Genomic DNA, 20,273 nt, shown 5'->3' on the forward strand with positions numbered 1-20,273 from the left:
CCACTGTATGGTTCAACAGTTCCTATGGACTTGGGGGAAACCAGAGCACCTGGAGGAAACTCATGTGAACAGGGGGAGAACACACAAACAAAAATGTCAGCTGACCCAGCAGAGGCTCAAACCAACGACCTTCTTACTGTGAGGCGATCAGTGCTACCTACTGCACCACTGTGATGCCTCACATGTATAATTATTTAAGGTATTAAACTGGTATTGGATAAGAACTTCGCTTACAAATAGTTGTTATTTTTAAAATGTGTGAAAAAGCACCATTCAGATGTAGCGACTGTATTGATCTGGGCAATCAAGCATGTATTGTTATAGACTCTATGCTTATTTGTCTTAAGAGATGTTAGGCAGGTCCTGTTCATGTAATATGTTCATGTAATAGTCTATCAAGTTGGTATTGGCATGAACAGCTATACCTGTCAACGGGTTTCTTATACGTTAAACGGTCCTATTCAGTTAATGATCAGGCAGCTATTAATAAAGATGACCGCACACAATGATGATCCATTTATTTAAATGAATATGTGACGCAGATATTTAAAATTCATTGTTGCAAACAAGTTACAGGAGTAAGTGCAGTTGTTGTTGTATGTGATGTTAACCACTGTAATTACACCATAGTGAAACAGAAGTCTGAGAAATGCTGTAGTTGGTGTAGGTAGAGCAGGTTAATCACGTTAAAAGTTATGCATTGTGTAGATATGAAAGTTAACTCTTGTCGTTGAATTATTCTGTATAAACTGCCAATACAATAAATTTACTAGTGATGTAATTATTTTCTAATTATAAATATTTAGATGCATCACAGTATGTGATCGCTTTACTGTGTTAAAAGGAAAAGGTTTTGTCAGAGTATCTTATATATGCTTCTGTGAATGTCTATGCATATTTGTGTGCACAAACACAAGTAATAAATAGAGAGAAAAACATCTTTAATACATACCAGGAGAATAAGAGGATTTCGGGAAAGCTGAGCTGCTTACACATGTTCTGTTCAACTAAAAAACAAAGGAAAGAAAACAAAATTGGCACAGAAACAAGTTACATTTTGATAGTAACAATTTATAAACATAAAGTGTTTACAGTCTTCCAGAAGCCAGTCATGAGCTGCATGTGCTTTAAGATAAATAAAGGACTCTAAACTCACATAAAGAACAAGTTCAGTAATAAATAAATGACTAAAACTCTGCTAATAGTTAGCTCATGTCAATATATTGACTGAACTTAACACAAATAAAACCTCAATGTGAAGTTTATAAATTGTTCCTTTCAACGAATGATAATATATCACAGTATTACAGTATACATCTTCTATAACTATTATATAAGTGAATGTAGTTGTGTGTATTGAGACATCGGTATGGATTGAGTTTTCAATGCTCATTTGCATCTTTACACAAAGACTTCAGCCAAGCAACTCTGAGAAACTTCTACAAAAACAACACACAACTCTTGCATTACCTTTTAACCAGGCTTGGGAAAAAATTAATTGAAATGTGTTACATATCATAAGTGTATCAACAGTAACTACAAAATGCAGCAACCAAAATAAAAAAAAAAGCTTTCATCAATAGTACTATAAAACAATAGCAGCTAAACAAATGAAGATGGCTAAAGTCAACTTATTTTCCCAATACATCATTATTTCTCTGTAAAACTGGTTTGTAAAGCTGCTGAACTTCCCATCCCCCACTGTATGTGTCTTGAGTCTTCACTGCTCCCCACTGCTCATTTGCATCTTTATACCAGCTTTAATGGGGGCCAATTGAGTCTTATCCAATCACATTCCAGATCCAGTATCTCAGCAGGGTTGCATCTATATATTCTGGGTTCCTAAAAGAATCTTCATTGGCTTATTTTGCTATAAGAAAACAACTTTGGAGGACAAACTACGATTGTAGATTCCTACATTGGGATTATTACTAACAACAACATACAAAGAAAAACCCACTGATGCCTTTTCTCATCCCACTTCTTCATTGAAGACTGAAAAGGTAAATTGCACATTCTGAATTTACACTCAAATAATATCTGAATGCTAACATTATAAATTGTAAAATCTAAACAACGTTGCACTATTCAACGTTGTATTAAGTTCTTCAGTCATTTTAAAAAGCTTCTTTACAACTGTTTAGTTTTTTTGTTTGTTTATTTAGTTATAAAAAAGTTTCAACCTATTACATATATAGGTTGGAACCTGGCAGGCAATTTTGTAGAATTTGATGTTTCCCCATTCAAACATACAAAGAGGTGGTAACATCAGTGAATGCAAGTAAATGGGTTAAAGCTATGGATGAAGAAATGCAATCGTTTAAAAGAAAATGCAACCTCCTATCAACCTACCTGAAGGCAAAGATCTAGTGGGGGTAAATGGGTTTATTCAATGAACATAAATGATGGTCTTACAAGTACAAAACAGAAAGCAGATAAAGTGTAAAGTGGAAAACGAGGGAGAAATGTATCAATAAGTCATGATAAAGAATAAATGGGGGAAAAAAAGACTTTTATTGTGGCATGGTGGTGTGATGTCATAAGGCTGCGCCGCTCCCACACTGTGATTCAACTGGAGAAAGGTTTGTTTTTAAAGCTTTTACACAGATGTAAACCGACTGATTAAAATTTCAGGTTGTTCGTTTAATGCTAAATGTACCTGCTGTTGACAATATTATTTTACCCGTTTATACAAAGAAGTATTATTTTACTCACAGTAAGGTCTATTGTTTGAATAAGATAGGATAAACTTTATTTGTTCCCAAGAGTAAATTCTTGTCTTGTGCAAATAAGTTCTACAGCGTTGCTGTAAGCAGACAATAAAATAAATAAAACAAAGAAAATAATTAACAACATTTGTTAAAGTTTGAATAAAGCAACAGTAAAGTGTGTAATAAGTGTTTTAATGAAGGTTTAATTCATTAAACGGCATAATGTCATTCTATTCGAAGTATACATCACTATATATAAGAAATGGAGTACTAGTGTTAATCTGCTCATTTGTGTCTATTGTTTCTTGCTCAGACTTACCTGATTTCTGTTTGTTAATGACTGTCATATAAGGAAACTGTTGAAGCAAGTGTTGAAGAGAAGTTATTTTGTTTCTGTTCATTGTTTTATTTTTTTTTAAACAGGACATTTTTTTATTGTGTTGTTCATTTTAAACAGGATAAAGTGTCTAAACACAGAAAAACTGCTGCTGAAGCGACTGATCTCCACACGGTTATAAAGATGGCGTTTATTAAAGAGGAGAGTGAAGATGTGAAGATTGAAGAAACATTCACAGTCAAACAGGAAGATCTGCAGGAACAAACAGGTTGGTTTTTATTCTCAAACACCAACTCAGTCATTTGATCCTCATTCAGATATATTTTAATAATAATACTAAATTAAATCCATCTTGCAGTCCTGAGTGTGCTGCCTAGTTCTCCTAAATTTACATAAGCACTCATTGAAAAAAAGGAATGAGTTTCATTTGTTACTTGTTCTCGTGTCTTTTGTCATTATTTTATGTATTATTAGTCTCCCATTTTCTCAACCTTCTTAAGGTTATTGCTTTTCTTGTTCTCCTACTGTTTGTAAAGCGTCCTTGAGCACTGGCACTATATAAAACAAATAAAAACAATAAATTTAAAAAGTTTAACTGAGCTGACAATATTTGACCTACAGTATTCCCATAGAAGAGATCATCTGCTTTTACAGTGATGGTGTTGGCTTAGTACTTTCCATTTGCATATGTCACGTTGATCACAATTCCCTTTTTTCATCAACTTCTTTATGGGTGTAAACTTGTTTGTAGTAGTTGTTACTAGTTCTCACAGACAGTATCTACAATTACATCATCATTATTATAATAACTAATTATCAGGGCTATTCCCTATTTAATAGCCGCAGGGTCTTAAAATGTCTTAAATTCAAAAACCTAAAGGTTTCGGCCTTAAAAAGTCTTAAATTTACTGAAAGATTGTGTTGTAGGTCTTAAATCTTTTTAAAACAAGTCTTCATTTTCCTTTTTTCATGTTTTGCTACCTAATCTGGCCGAAACCCATACAATCACCAACAATCCATCTCAATAAAACCTTTAACCTTTCATTCAAAAAGGTCATTTTAACTCTATTTATCATAATGCTTTAATTATTTTCGTGCTTCATTTGTTTAAACGTGCTCTAGGTTTTTTCTGCTGAGGACATCGACCTGGACAGATTGTCGTGCATAGATTTAGTTTATTATGAGAATGGCTTGTCCTTCTTTAATGAATAAATAGTTTAAATTCACAGATCTTCAACAGGAACATGTACTATAACTAGATTAATGGGATTATTACTTGTTCAAAAAACTATTTAGTACTGCTTACATTCTTATTAATTTTAAATTTTTTTTATTGATTTTTCAAAAGTCTTTGATTTTTCCACAACAAATTAAAGAACAAATTAACATGGTACATACCTACAGACATACTCATACCCCATAAAGAAAAAGGGAAAAAGAGAAAAATAAAAATAGGTAAAAACAAATCAGGAAATTAGGGATAAACTCTCACTTAGGATATAATAACCCCTGAGCGTTCAGTGTAGGATAGGAAAGGCTGCCAAACCTCATAAAACTTTTTTTTGTAGAGCCTCGGATGGTGTACTTAAGGTGCTCGAGTTAAAGATGTGATAACACTTCTAATATCCAATGATTGTGGGATGGCAGGTTCGTCTTTTTCCACCTGAGAAGAATCAGGTGTCTGGTCAGTAAAGAAGAAAAGGCAATGATTTCGACGTGATTAGCTGACAGGTACATTTCTTCTGCCACTGTATCAAAAATTGAGATCAAAGGATTAGGATCCATATCTTTATTACATTTAGATGAAAATTATCTAAAAATATTGGTCAAAAATGATGTAATCTAGGGCATCCCCAGAACATAGGACTTTAAACTACTGGCTCCAAACCACATCTGGGACAAGATGAATCTGACCCTGAATACATTTTTGCCAGCTTGCTCCTAGATAGGTGAAGCCTATGAAGCACCTTAAACTGAAGAAGACCATGTCTAATACATACAGAAGATGAGTGTACCAGTTCTATGGCATATTGCCAGGCTGTATCTGATATTTCTAGTCCCAGTTGGTCTTCCCAGTTTTGCTTTATACGATTTAGGGAAGTAGAGGCAGTTCTTTGGATCACTTCATATAACATGGACATTACACCTTTTTGATATGGGTTCATGTTTACCAATTCATCTATACAGCATGCTTTTGGTTGGTTCAGTGAAGGAGAGAAGTTTTTTTAACGAAACCAAAGACCTGAAGGTACCTAAAAAATTAGAGTGTGGAATCTCAATGTCTGTTCTTAACTGTTGAAATGAGAAAAATATGGCATCTTTTAACAGGTTCTTATCACAGTTAACTCCCTTCCTAGACCATCATTGGAACGCTGAATCTATAAGAGAGGGGGGGAACAATGGATTTAACAAAATTGGAGCAGAAATTTGGCATTGGCAATCCACTCTCTTCCTTCTTTTTTCCAAGAGTTCCTTTCTTATGCAAGGAATTTTCTTATCCTAGAGAAATGTAAAAATACAATTACCATATTTTCTGGACTATAGAGCGCACCTGTATATAAGCCACATGCGCGCTATTTAAAAAAAAAAGAAAAAAGTTATACAAACCGCACCGGGCTATAAGCCGCAGATATCTATGTTGAAAATTTTGAAATTTACTGCATGTACAGAACGATTTTGTACTGAAACTGTACATGTATGTATGTACCTGAACAGATTCTTTCTGAACATTGCCTTTTAACACGGCAGCAACTTTGCTGATAAAATCAGAACATAAAAAAACGGTATTTATTCACCTTTATTTCTCTTGTGTTTGAAACCACAAGTCACTTTAATCATCTTTGCTGAAACCCATGAATTCATCTTCTTCAGTGTCGGAGTTGAACAGCCTCAGAAGCGCTTCGTCACATTTGTCTCCATCAGTCTCGATCTCTGTGTTGCTTTCATCCTCTAGTAAATTTAGCTCTGAAAGTGCACCGCTCTCTTCGCGTAGCAGTCCAGCCTTTCGGATCCCAATGGTAATGGTGGATTCTTTGACAGCACTCCACGCTGTTTGGATCCACTGACAGACATCAGAAAAGGATGCTTTTTGCATGCGGCCAGTTTTTGTGAAAGACTTTTTACCACTTGTCATCCAAGTCTTCCATTCAACCCGGAGTGCACCTTTTAAATGCCCAATTCACACTGATGTCAAGTGGCTGTAAATACGTTGTTGTACCTCCAGGAATCACAGCTGTAATGGAGTTTGTTTTCTTGATTGCTGCTTTCACAGAATCTGTGATGTGGGCCCTCATGCTATCCAAAACAAGCAGCGTTTTTTTCTGGTGAAAAAATCGGCTTACCGTAGCACTTCGTTAACCATTGCTTCATTAGGCCTTCCACCATCCAACCTTTGGTATTAACTTTGACCACTATACCTTTCGGGAGTTATTCTTTGGGCGTAGTTATGTGCTTAAAAATCACCATTGGTGGAATTTTTTGTCCGGATGCCGTGCATGTCAGAACGCAGGTAAAGTGCGTTCTCCTATGGCCAGTTGTTTTCAACAACACGGATGATGCACCTGTCTTGGTAACAGTCCTGGTCAGAGGCAGATCAAACGTCAAAGGTACTTCATCCATATTATTGATGTTGTCTGGTCCAATGGAGTTCTCTTTTATCTTTGTTTCAACGAATTTGTGGAAGGTTTCAACTTTTTCCTGATAGTCAGGAGGGAGTTACTGACAGAGAGGGGTCCGTGCTCTATTGGAAAGGTTTCATAAATCTGAAACACCATGACGGCCCAGCTTTGAAACCTTCGATGTTCATTTTGAGGCAGACTGTTTTGGCTTTCAGTCTGATCTTTACAATGCATAAACCTCGGCCATATGCTCTATGTGTGTTCACCAAGTCTTCCAGGACATTTTCAAGTTCAGGCCAACTGCTTTTATGTCCTCTTAAAGCTTTTCTCGACTTTTGGCATTGCATGAGCTCTTCTCGCTGCCGCCTCCAACGCCTCAACATAGATTCGTTGACGCTAAGCTTGCGTGCAGCAGCGCAGTTTCCTTCCTGGGTAGCAAGCCCTATTGCCTTTAACTTAACTTGAATCATATGAACTTCTTTGTGTGGTTTCCATGATGAAGGGGCAAGGATTTGAATATAATTTCCAGTTAGTAATTTGTCATGAGTGTTCTATCTGCTAAAGAAAAAGTAGCGCAGTCTATTTTTCTTTGCATAGATTTTTCGTCTCTTATTTTTTATTCTACCGGTAATTCCGATCAGAGCGTCCCTAGCGGTGGAAGAAAAATCCACAGAATAGCTGCTTCTTTGTATAAGCCGCATGGTCAAAACCTAGGGAAAAAGTAGAATCTTATAGTCCAGAAAGTATGGTAATCAACTTCTTGAAAAATGAATTGACAAAAAAAAAAAAAACAGGCACAGTCTGAAATAGAAACAGAAATCTTGGTAGTATTGTCACTTTAATGGAATTCATCTTCCCATCCAAAGATAAAGGAAGGATTTACCACCATGCCATGTCTCGTTTGGCTTTGTCTAATGTTGTTTTAAAATTATTATTGAACAAATCCTTATATTTGCGTGTCACACTCACACCCAGATATACAAATTTATCAGGACTTCCTGAAAATGGAAAGGATTGGAAGGACATTTGCTGTGCTCTATCATTGATAGGGAAAAGGAGACACTTTGCTAGATTGACTATGTATCCAGAAACATTTCCCAGTTCTTAAATTATTGTAAGAGCTTTTGGAATACATGTATCTGGAATTGACAGAAAAAAAAGATCATCCGCATATAGCAGGAACTTATGTTCTTGTCCCTCTCTGAAAACTCCTTGCAAGCCATCTGAGTTCTTTACGATTGCAAGAGGTTCAATGACAATGTCAAAGAGCAGAGGGGACAGAGGGTAGCCCTGTCTCATTCCCCTAAAGCAGGCATGTCCAAACTCAGTCATGGAGGTCCGGTGTCCTGGAAAGTTTAGTTCCAATGCCAATCAGACACACCTTGGCTTCCTAAACAAGCTCTCACTAGGTTTTCTAGAAACACCCCAGGATCTTATAATCACAGCAGAGTAAGCTGATCGGACAATAAGATTAACATTTAAGTGGATCTTTTTCCCTTTTAAGAAGTACTGTTATAGCAGCCGATGTCATAAAGAGGGGGAGTGATTCCGAGACAAGAGCTTCAGCAAATACCCTGCACAACAGGGGTGTAAGTTTGACAGTAAACTTCTTATAAAACTCAGCTGGGAAGCCACCAGGGCCAGATCGACTTTTCAATTTTCCGGTTTTCACTTTTTTGATTGCATTTTCAATTTCAGAAGGTGTTATTTTCCTTCTGATGCCAACTGATCTGAATCACTGATGGTAATTCCAAATAATAATAAAAAAACCTCATTACTTTTAATTTTGTTTACCTCGGAGCTGCAACTATAAAACCAACTGCTGAGGATCATTTCAGTTGGTAACACAATAACCTGCCAGCTCATTCATAACGCCTTTTCACTTGTCAAGGAGTCATATTCCACTTGCAGAAGAAGTCTTTTTTTATGGAGCTATTCAGAAGGTGATGTTGAGTGTAGCTGATCCATTGTATTTTATTCATAATCTCTGTAAGCCGTTTTGGCATACTTTTATTTGCACTACGTTGACCTGAAATAATCTGTCCTCTTATATGCTTTCAGAGTATCCCATAGGATGCTTTAACTTATCTCTGGGGATTTGTTTGTCTCAAAGTAGAAATCTATTTGAGCATCAATAAATTTTACAAAATCGTCATCTGCCAATAGTCTTGAGTTAAACCGTCATGTACATTGGGGGATTACATTGCCTGGAAAATATAGTTTTAGTGAGACTGGACAATGGTCCAAAATAACAATACCACCATACTCTACTTCTGACATTAAAGGCAAGGCAAGGCAAGTTTATTTATATAGCACATTTCATACACAGTGGCAATTCAAAGTGCTTTACATAAACAGGAATAAAAAAGACAAGTTTAGGAAAATAAAATGCAGACAATAAAAATTATTAAAAACAGATAAAAACAAATTAAAATGAGTTAAAATAGGTTATAAAAGAATGAAAAAGAAAACGAAAAACATAATAGTGCGATCTGTCGGACGCAGCACAGTGCTCATTCAGTAAAGGCACAGCTAAACAGATGTGTTTTCAGTCTTGATTTGAATGTGCCTAATGTTGGAGCACATCTGATCATTTCTGGAAGCTGATTCCAGCAGCAAGGGGCGTAGTGGCTGAAGGCAGATTCACCCTGCTTAGACTGAACTCTTGGAACTTCTAGTTTATATGATCCTAAAGATCTGAGTGATCTGTTAGGTTTGTATTCAGTGAGCATATCTGTAATGTATTGAGGTCCTTGGCCATTTAGTGATTTATAGACCAGTAATAATACTTTAAAATCTATTCTGAATGTAACTGGCAGCCAGTGTAGAGACCTGAGGACAGGTGTGATGTGCTCTGATTTCCTGCTTCTGGTCAGAATTCTGGCTGCAGCATTCTGGATGAGCTGCAAGTGTCTGACTGTCTTTTTGGGAAGGCCAGTGAGGAGTCCATTACAGTAATCCACCCTGCTACTGATAAAAGCATGAACAAGTTTCTCTAAATCTTCACTAGAAACAAAGCATCTGATTCTTGCTATGTTTTTGAGATGATAGTATGCTGATTTACTGACTGCTTTGACATGACTGTTGAAACTCAGATCTGACTCAAGAGTCACACCAAGATTCTTGACCTTATTTTTTGTCGTTTGACCTTTAGAGCCTAGGTACGCATTCACCTTGAGAACCTCATCTCTGTTCCCAAATGCAATGACTTCAGTTTTCTCTTTGTTTAACTGAAGAAAGTTTTGGCACATCCAATTTTTAATTTCATCAATACATTGGCAGAGGGTGTCAATGGGGCTGTAGTCATTAGGCAGTAAGGCTAGGTAGATCTGAGTGTCATCAGCATAGCTGTGGTAGGAGATTTGATTCTTTCTCATTATTTGGCTCAGAGGGAGCATGTAAAGGTTGAACAGGAGAGGTGCCAGAATCGAGCCTTGTGGGACTCCACATGTCATGGGTGTCCACCTCGACCTATGATCACCTATACTGACATAGTAACCTCTCCCTTCAAGGTAAGATCTGAACCATTTGAGGACAGTCCCAGACAGCCCAACCCAGTTTTCCAGCCTATCCAGAAGTATGCTGTGATCGACAGTGTCAAATGCAGCACTGAGATCGAGCAATACCAGCACTGTTATTTTACCTGAATCTGTGTTTAGACGTATATCATTGATTATCTTTATAAGAGCGCTCTCTGTACTGTGATGTGCTCTGAAACCAGATTGGAAATTATCTAAACACCCCTTGAAGTTTAAGAACTTGTTAACCTGGTTGAAAACAACTTTTTCAATGATTTTGCCAATGAAAGGGAGATTTGAGATTGGCCTGTAATTGCTCAATAGGGTGTTATCCAGGTTGCTCTTCTTCAAGAGGGGTTTAACAACTGCAGTTTTAAGTGAGTTTGGAAAAATCCCTGAGAGAAGTGAATCATTTACCACTTTTAGAAGATCCATTTCTAAACAGGTAAACACCGTTTTGAAGAATGATGTGGGGAGCGTGTCAAGACTGCAGGTTGATGTTTTTATAATTTGCACCATCTCTTCTAAGATTTTACCGTTAATTGCCATGAAATCAGACATAATGTCTGACTTCTCAAGTTGTGGTTGAGTTTGTTTGATATTGACACAACTTGGCTGATTGGATGAGCTGATTGCCTTTCTGATATTATTGATCTTATCAGTAAAGAAATTAGCAAATTCATTACATTTGCTTACAGAGAGTAGCTCACTGGGAATCCGACTGGGGGGGTTTGTGAGCCTCTCTACTGTTGCAAAGAGTGTGCGAGCATTATTTACATTGTTGTTTATAAGGTTTGAAAAGAAAGTCTGTCTAGCAGTTTTTAGTTCCACATTAAAAGCCTGAAGACTGTCTTTATAGATATTATAATGGACTACTAGTTTCGTCTTTCTCCACATACGCTCAGCTTTCCTGCATTGTCTTTTCTTCATTTGGACTGCTCTTGAGTTTCTCCAAGGGACTCTCTCTTTGCCAGTTCTCTTCCTAACTTTAACAGGAGCGATGTCATTTATTACATTTTCAATTTTAGAATTAAACAAATCAAGGAGAGAATCAACAGAGTCTGCAGATATACTTGGTGCCAGCGATATGGCCTTCATAAACTGCTCACTAGTGTTCTCATTTATGCATCTCTTTCTGACAGAGACAGATCTGTCTTTAATAGCTGGAGTGATCAATATATCAAAGAAAATACAGAAATGATCAGATAGTGCCACATCCTTAACAACAGTCGATGAAATGTGTAAACCCTTAGTTATAAGTAGATCAAGAGTGTGTCCACGATTGTGTGTGGGTCCTTGAACATGCTGAGTCAGATCAAAAGTGTTAAAAACAGTCATCAGTTCTTTTACAGCATTGATTTCTGGATTATCAATGTGAATATTAAAATCCCCAGCAATACTAAAATAATCATATTCAGATGTTACTATTGATAACAGCTCTGTAAAATCATCAATAAAAGCTGGAGAATATTTTGGAGGTCTGTAGATAATGATTAGTAAGATGCGTGGAGACCCTTTTAGTGCTATACTCAGATATTCAAAAGACAAATAGTCACCAAATGACACTTGTTTACATTCATAGACATCTTTAAACAGGGCAGCGATGCCTCCACCTCTCCTATTAGCTCTGCAAACACTCAAAAAGTCAAAGTTTAAAGGAGCTGCTTCATTCAGAACTGCTGCGCTACAACTGTCATCTAGCCAAGTTTCATTTAAAAGCATAAAATCAAGGCAATTTGTGTTGATAAAATCATTGACTAAAAGTGATTTATTATTGAGTGATCTGATGTTTAGAAGTGCTAACTTAACAGTTTTAGTCGTTTTCACTACAGAAGTCTCAGATATACATTTAATAGACACCAGATTTGAATGATTTGCTATACGGTCTGAAAGAGTCTTTGGTTTTCTGTCACGTAATAAGACACATATCTGCGTAGAGAAAGGGTCACAAAACAACAAAACACATTTTTTGAGTTGTTGACAGTCGTATATGTGTCCCACACTGCTAAAAACACTATTAGGACACACATATTTCACCAAAAAGTGAAAATTGGTTGTTTTTGCGTTATTTTGAGCAAATTCGTACTTCCGGTTTAAAATGAATTTTTGAAGCTGCCTCACGGCCATGAGATCTTGGCGTGTATTCCAGCATGTAGACTGAACATCTACCTGGGAGTACCTTATGACGTCTCTGAGTGTGCTGCATTCATTCATGAGTAAGACTTGGTTGAAACCAATCAACGCGCTCTATTGTGTATGCGGTGCAACCTCATTAATGTGCATTATATCTTTGAAGACTGTTTGTACCTGTACAGTGTTCAGACGGCAGAGAGACGCCACGTTGTGTTGCCAAGTGGGAGAACAAGAAATATTTGGTCGTCAGTGTTGCGTTTTATAATTTGCTGCAGTGAAGGTTTTGTTTTTATTTTCCCTCTATGATAGCGTAGCTGGACTCACGTGTGGATTATGCTGCACGCGACGCGTGACAGAAATGTGTGTCTAAGGAACATTTTTTACCCGAGAGATTTCTCGTCTGAAAATGGTGAAATCCAGATTTGCTGCTCTTCTCCTTTAATAATAGACAGAGCTCCAGTATGTGTTGATTGTCCTGTCTCTACAGATTTGTTAAGTGAGCGACCAGTGGTTTTTGTTTGTTTATTCAGAGGCAAAGTTAGTTCGTCAGCAGTACTCTTTCAGTGTTTAGAGTCAGACCTTAGTCAAATGGTTTCTAAGTTAATAAAGTTTACAGTACGATAATATATATACAATATTATGGACTGAAAAATCCACTGTAAATGCTGCTCTCCGAGTGTAAACATGTTAGCACCACAATCAAACTTACACCAGCATTTTGTGATAGGAATAACATACATGGCTTTCTGACGCTACCTACCAAGTGCATCTAAGTTACAGAGAAATGTGAAGGATTTTTTTTTTTTTGCAACAAACATTGCATGAAAGATACACGCTTCCAGCAATTCCTCGAATCAAATATCTCGTTTGTCACGGGACACGAATGAAATTCCTGAATGAAAGAGCCAAACTGCAATTAAAATCTACCATTTAATAATTTGGCAAATAATTTGATTACTGATGTCCATGTAAACACAGTCACTGACTTTCTCCTCTGCATCTGTGTGTTTGTTTTGCCTCTGTGAAAATCAGCACGTGCCCAAAACTGACACTCCCTTTTTTATGCTAATTTTTACTGACCTTACCCTCCTCTGACTCTCCCCCTACACGCACAGGCTATCCTGATTAGCTATGAGTTTTGATTGATTTATTTAGGTGTATTTATGTGAGAGTGAAGTCTGACAACAATAAATATTCTCATCAGGAATAAAACCACCTGTTTTTATACCTGTGCTGACTCTGCCGAGCTGTAGCTATAAAGTTAGGTCTGCTACTGTTATTTTATACTGGGAAGGCTACATCATTTATTTTATTATAACAATAATTTGCTAATAGTTCCTATGCAATGTTTTTATGGGTTGCTGAGAATACATTTCAGGTGGTCAATACATTGCATGTCAGTTTCGAAAATAAAAGTAGATGCTGGAAAAAGTGCCTAAAAGTCTTTGATTTTCATTAGGCTGTGTCTGTATGAACCCTGTATGAAATCCGTGTAAAATTTTCAATCTTGAGGTGATGGTAAATTTAGTGATGTTCAATTGTCAGCTCCCTTTGTCGTCAGGTTGTGTGATGTATGTTGCTGAACTGTATTCAAATGTTATAAATAAAAAAAAAAAAAACACATTTCAAAATTTAACTGCAGTATGTCAATTTAGTTTATTTGTGTGTGCTGTGCTCATAGACTTTAGAAAGCGCTCATTTGTTTGATTTCTCTTCGAGAAGCTAAGCAAGCCTCAAAAATGTAAAGTCCTTGTACCCTCTCTGAGTCACTGGGGCCCTAGCTGCAATAAACCGGCTTTGGGGGGGCCCAGCTTGCAAAAGGTTGAGTACCCCTGCTTTATGCAGATGCTGACAGGCATGTCTCATGTCTGCAAGGCAAAAATTCAGCTGTTACCCAATAACCTTTTTTTCTGGTGTGTTTACCAGTCAGGCACAGAATATACAAGTATTCCCTGTCTGCTTTACACATTTTAGAAAAACATTTTGATGTAATTGTGAATATATAGGAATAAAAATAGGCCATTTACAGCTTTCAAATCTGTGTCTGATCAATATGACCAAAATAAATTTTATGATCAATTATGTTAGAAACTCTGAAAACTGGACTGACAGTTTAAATTTACTTTAACTTCTATGTTAAGTGGCTTTGACACAATTTACATTGTAAAAGCACTAGATAAATAAGGATGACTTAAAGGGCACCTATGGTAAAAAATCTACTTTTCAAGCTGTTTGGACAGATCTGTGTGTTGTTATAGTGTATAGACCGTCATACTGGGGTGATATGAACACACCCAGTCCTTTTTATCAATTTAACTACAAAAAAATGGTCTGCCAATTGGAGCTGTTTTCAAATCGATCGCACCATTACGTAGGTGTGCGATCCCCCTGCCCACCGAATTGATTGACAGCTGCGCGCATTAACATGTTCCGGTAGTCACGTGTATGTGTCAACAAGACCAGGCAGACATACGCAAAGCAACCGGGAGTAAAAGGTCTGTTCTGTTCGCTAGGATCAGCAATCATCATCAAATGTGATTAAGAGTAAGTTTCACATGTTTAAAGTGTTTTAAAACTGAGTATGTGTGTAATTAATTACAGCGTTTTACTTCAGCTTTACTTCATCAACACAGCCGCGTGTCAGAACAATTATAAAAGAAGACGCTTCAATCCCGGTTTGTGGAAGTTAAATCAGGTTTATTTTGTACATTAGCATAACAGATATCCACACAGTACTTGAGGTTAGCCTTAACTAAGCTAAGTGCGCTCTGTCTGTCTGCCTGCGTGTGTATCTGTGTGTGTGTGTGTGTGTGTGTGTGTGTGTGTGCGCGCGTGTGTGCGCGCACGCGTTAACTTTTTGTAACGATATTGTGTGTGACTCATCAAGGCAACTTCACTATACTGATTAGTAAAGATTAGTTCTTACCAGTGGCGTAGCGGACGGGCCCGCAGGGCACGCACCGCGGGGGGGTCCCGCGTGATTAGGGGGCCCCGCGTCGTCGTGATTTTCAATAATTAAAAATCCACCGGCGAACACAATAATCAAACTCTTGGGAACATCTGTGGTCGGAACCAAAGTTCACAGGTCTGTGTTTTCTGAACACCTCTCAAGCGGTGGACTACTTCATTCTGATTGCTTGCCGCCAATGTTGCCAACTTAGCGACTTTGTCACTAGATTTAGCGACTTTTCAGACCCCCTTAGCGACAAATCTAGCAACTTTTTTTTGTGTTATTGGAGATTTTTTTTAGACTGTCATTTGTTCATACTGTACCGTCCCTACTCTTCTCAACGAGCTGCATGTGATGCCGCCGGCCCCTCCCCCGCCTCACAGCACTGACAGGCGGCCCAGTCAGTTCCTCGTACAGCAGCCTCTCCCACCTGCAGCCCGAGAGCAGATCACCCCTCTGCGTACCGACGACAAATGATTTAGCACAGGCAGTGTGAAGGTATTTCCCTTGTACAGTCAAACCGATGTACTTCTACTTCATTTTAACAATTTAATTGGAGCGTTTATTTTTTTCTTGTTCACAATCACATATATTAGTGACAGTTTCTGAACTTGTCTGAGTTTATTACATATGAGAGATTACTGCACATTCACTATCTATATCTATCTATCTATATATATCTATAATGACATACTGTATTCAAACAGCAATAAATTTAGTTAAATAAACATGCTTATATAAAGTGTAGTGCAATTATAAATGCCCCTTTATTAACCATAGGCTGTTAAACAAACAGAAACGGTAGAACGTGATGACGCCAGTGATATGCAAATTGACGTGTGACGTATCCCCCCCCCCCCATTCATCAGGGGGCCCCGTCAGCGATCCCTGCAGGGGGGCCTCTGCATTTTGCGCTACGCCACTGGTTCTTACTGTAGTTTCTCACAAACGCTATGTGAGACCTTCTTCCTTTAAGTCTGTCTGTTGTCTGACGCAGCTGAGGGAGGAGGCATGTAGAAACAGTGGGCGGGCAGAACTTGGCTTAAAGGCACAGTACGACAAAACCACCCCCTGCTGGAAATCAGTATAAAACAGCATCTTGTAAAAGGTATAATGAAAAATCTGATGGGTATTTTGATCTGAAACTTTATATACAAATTCTAGAGACGCAAAAGACTTATATTAAATCTGAAAAAAGGGGTAACCTTGGTGCCCTTTAAGACTTAATGAAAACTAATGTTTTATTTTTTTTATTATTTTAGAAATAATTGAAGAGAACGAGAGGAGTATAGAGGAGGAACATCATGTCAAAATTGAGGAAAAAACTTTTTTACAGACTGATGGTATTTTGAAAAGGAGAGACAAGAATCGTTTCACCTGCACTCAGTGTGGAAAGAGTTTTGGAAGAAAAGACATTCTTAAGATTCACATGATGATCCACACTGGAGAGAAACCATTCACATGCACTCAGTGTTGGAAGAGTTTCAGCAGCTCATCACACTTTAATTACCACATGAGGGTCCACACTGGAGAGAAACCATTCACATGCACTCAGTGTGGGAAGAGTTTCAGCTGCTCATCATCCCTTAATCAACACATGAGGATCCACACTGGAGAGAAACCATTCACATGCACTCAGTGTGGGAAGAGTTTCAGCCAATCATCACACCTTAATCACCACATGAGGATCCACACTGGAGAGAAACCATTTACATGCACTCAGTGTGGGAAGAGTTTCAGCCGCTCATCATACCTTAATCAACACATGAGGATCCACACTGGAAAAAAACCATTCACATGCACTTAAGCCGCAGTCATACTGGACTTTTCTACCCATACACTTCCTTGCGTGTATTCCAGCATGTAGACTGTCTGTCTGTACCTGGGAGTATTTCATGTTGTCTCTGAGTGTACTACATTCATTCATGAGAAAGACTTTTTTCAAACCAATCAGTGCGCTCTATTGTGTATTTCGGGCAACTTCATTAATATGTATGATAGCTTTAAAGACTGTTTTACCTGAAACAGTGTTCAGACGACAGAGAGACGACTAGTTGGGTTGCCAAAACAAGTGGGAGAAGAGGAATTGTTTAAAGTCAGTACGTTAATATCAATACAATATTATGGACTGAAGGATCTGCTGTAAATGCTGCTCTCTTGAGTGTAAACTTGTAAACGCGTTTTTTGACAGGATAGTCTACACGAGCACATGGCTTTCTGACATACTGAGTGCATCTCAGTTACCGAGAAATGCAGTTTTTTTTTCTCTTATACAATGTGCGATATCAAACATTCCACTGTCATTAAACAGTCAGTTACTGATGTCCATGTAAACAGTCACTGTCTTTCTCCCCTGCGTCTGTGTTTGTTGTGCCTCTGTGAAAATTTTGTAGAAATGTGTTGCGCTCCTTGCGTTTACTGTAAACACAATGATGGCAACTGAGAGAAGAACAGTTTCATAAACATCTGGCAAACAGCATCTCTGCTGCTTAAAATCTTTTTGCAAGTGATTGTACAGGTGTGGATACATCTGTACTCTACTCTTCAGTGTATTCATGTAGCTAGTGTTGTTTTCGATGATGTTCTTTGTCTGACTCCCTGAATGAGAAAAAAAAATCATCTATTTATTAGTAAAGTTTCTTTACTTTTAGATTCAAAATTCTTTCTAGTTTACTACATTTACTGTTTTGAGTAGAATACAAACTTGATGAATATTTGATGATTTTGGCAGAGCGACAAGTATTTAGTTTTACAATATTAATACACTGTGATAATCCCAAGACTGCAGATTGGAATATGTGGTAAATCCTGATTGGATTCCTGCATTACTCATCAATGGGTATATAAAAGTTGTTGTGCTAGCTACCCCTGGACGCTGTGGCTACTCAGGAGTCCACATGTCGAGACCTGCCGTCTCATTGACTCTTTAACTTTATGGTTTTGTTTTGCATTACTTATATTATGTAGTTAAAGTGTTGTTGTGATTATATCCTAAGTTCTTTATCTTCATTATTATGCCTAGACATTTGTTGGTTGCTTTGATTGATTGTTCTGAGTTACATTTTATAATAAATCATTTGCATTCAGGCTATTTTGTTGTCTCATCTCACTTGTATGGTGCAACTCAAACAAGCAGGTCATAACATTTTGCAAAATGTGTCCGGTTGTTACAGAGATCTTGTCCTTTTAGTCATAACCATAGATGTGAGTAGGAACCTAGATTGAGTGGTAAATTTAGAAGATTGCCTTTCATCTCAGCTACTTCACCACAACAGACAATCACATCAAATGCATTACTGCTGCACTGATCCATCTTTTAATCTCACATTCCATTTTTCATGAAAAAAAAAAAAAAAACGCAGATACTTGTACTCCATTTGGGGTAAAGACTCTCCAAACTGGAGATGGCCACCTTTTTACCAGTCAAGCACCATGGTTTCTGACTCAGAGGTGCTGTTTATTTCCCTGCCATGTCACACTCAGCAGCAAACCGTCCCACTGCATGCTGAAGGTCCATGTCCTATGAAGCCAAAAAAACAACGTTATCTGCCTATGGCAGAGACAGTCCTAGCCTGCACCTAAAATTCTAGCAGTAAAATTATTATATTTTTTTGAGGTCAGCCTCAAAAATAACACATTTACTAAACAAAATGAATAAATAGATGGATGGATAGACAATGTAAGTAAGTAAGGGAAGTAGGATGGCTTGTTCAACCATATAAGGAGAAGCACTTTAGCAACGAGACCAGCAGCGTGTAAGTACATTTAGACTTGTTTTCAGTTGTTTGTGTGTAGTGCTACACTGTAAAAAATTGCTTTTAAAAAACGGTCAGATTCTACAGTAAAATAATGTTTTTTCACTAAAACAGTAATATTCTGTTAAAAACAGTGCTTTCTGGGTAACATTTTTGTTTTCGAGAAAGTAACCAACTGCAGAAAACTGTGAGCTAACAGAGTTCAGATTCGATGTTTTGAAGTCTGTGTTTGAAATCACGCTTTGTGTCCTTGTTCACTATTTCATACACTAGTTAACTAATATAGTTCACCTGACAGTTTTAATGAACACTAATGAGTGAATTCAGACACTGATGAACACCTGCTGTTAATAATTACAATTACTGAAGAAAATAAACAAGAAACACAAACAGTGACTTGAGTTACAACATTAAATAAAATCAAATAAAATAAAACAGCTTCAGTCTCAGCAGAGGATCATTAAACAACTCCACAAACAACAGCAGACACACTTATTACTGACTGATTTGACTTCCATACAATTCTCATTGAGATCCAACAGAAATTAAGGTGTTTTTTGTGTCACCGTAATGGAGTGAAGGGCTGGTTTAGTTGGGCTCTTCACCCTTGAACTCATTTAAGAAGACTTTCCAACTGCTGTAATACAGAGTTTACAAAACGTTTGTACTATGGCAATAAAGTTGGAAAATCAATAAATAAAGAAATCTGTTTGTCTGAAATTAGTTCTGATAAATGTTTTGGTATAAATCTCGATGAAGGGCCTCATGCAATAGATTTTATGCTTAGTTGCAGGTATTAATTTAATTAATGAGAAGTGGAAACAGAAAAGATACCTCCGTAATTACTTAACAGTTAAGAAATAACATACAAAAACAGCTCAGTTATGACAAATACACACTCAGACCTCATGAATCTGATCTTGTTTCTCAACAATGGTAACATCTCAAATGTTTCATGCTGCAATGCATGCTGGGAGTGGCACGGTACAAATATCCCAGCATGCATTGCGGTATAAATAAATGTTGTATAATGGTCTAACAGTTTTCTTTATTTGTGTTTGATTCTGCTGTTGTTTATGTTTAGACTTTCAGTTGCCTGTTTGTGAGTTAAACTGTTAATTTTGTTAAATTTGTTGTCACCATTATTGAGGTTCATATGCTGATTATTGATGTCTCTTTGAGTGCGATTTACACCATAGAGCAGTGTTATTGTCCAAGATATTCTTGAAAACTTACAGAAATCATTGCCATA

General features: G+C 37.3%; 2 protein-coding genes across 4 annotated transcripts in view; one reads left to right on the top strand and one right to left on the bottom strand.

Annotated features, from left to right (window-relative positions):
- The window catches only part of LOC108182721 (uncharacterized), a 162,499-nt gene that overhangs the window by 11,964 nt on the left and 130,262 nt on the right, over positions 1 to 20,273 (bottom strand). The window lies entirely within an intron of this gene.
- LOC141381854 (uncharacterized) lies at positions 1,857 to 18,357 on the top strand. Of its 3 annotated transcripts, none has more exons than XM_073949005.1 (3): positions 1,857 to 2,582; positions 3,169 to 3,316; positions 16,529 to 18,357. In XM_073949005.1, exons 2-3 carry the CDS (start codon positions 3,232 to 3,234, stop codon positions 17,071 to 17,073), a joined length of 630 nt encoding a protein of 209 aa, XP_073805106.1. In that variant the 5' UTR covers positions 1,857 to 2,582; positions 3,169 to 3,231; the 3' UTR covers positions 17,074 to 18,357. The 3 variants fall into 3 exon arrangements, with proteins under 3 accessions (XP_073805106.1, XP_073805107.1, XP_073805108.1); XM_073949006.1 differs by having other exon boundaries at positions 1,857 to 2,003; XM_073949007.1 differs by having other exon boundaries at positions 2,540 to 2,634.

Source organism: Danio rerio, chromosome 4 (assembly GCF_049306965.1).
Source record: "Danio rerio strain Tuebingen ecotype United States chromosome 4, GRCz12tu, whole genome shotgun sequence".
Classification (NCBI taxonomy): domain Eukaryota; kingdom Metazoa; phylum Chordata; class Actinopteri; order Cypriniformes; family Danionidae; genus Danio; species Danio rerio.

Coding starts and splice junctions, on each gene's coding strand:
- LOC141381854 (XM_073949005.1), top strand. CDS start 3,232: ATGGCGTTTATTAAAGAGGAGAGTGAAGATGTGAAGATTGAAGAAACA. Junction 3,317..16,528: donor AGATCTGCAGGAACAAACAG/GTTGGTTTTTAT, acceptor TTATTATTTTAG/AAATAATTGAAGAGAACGAG.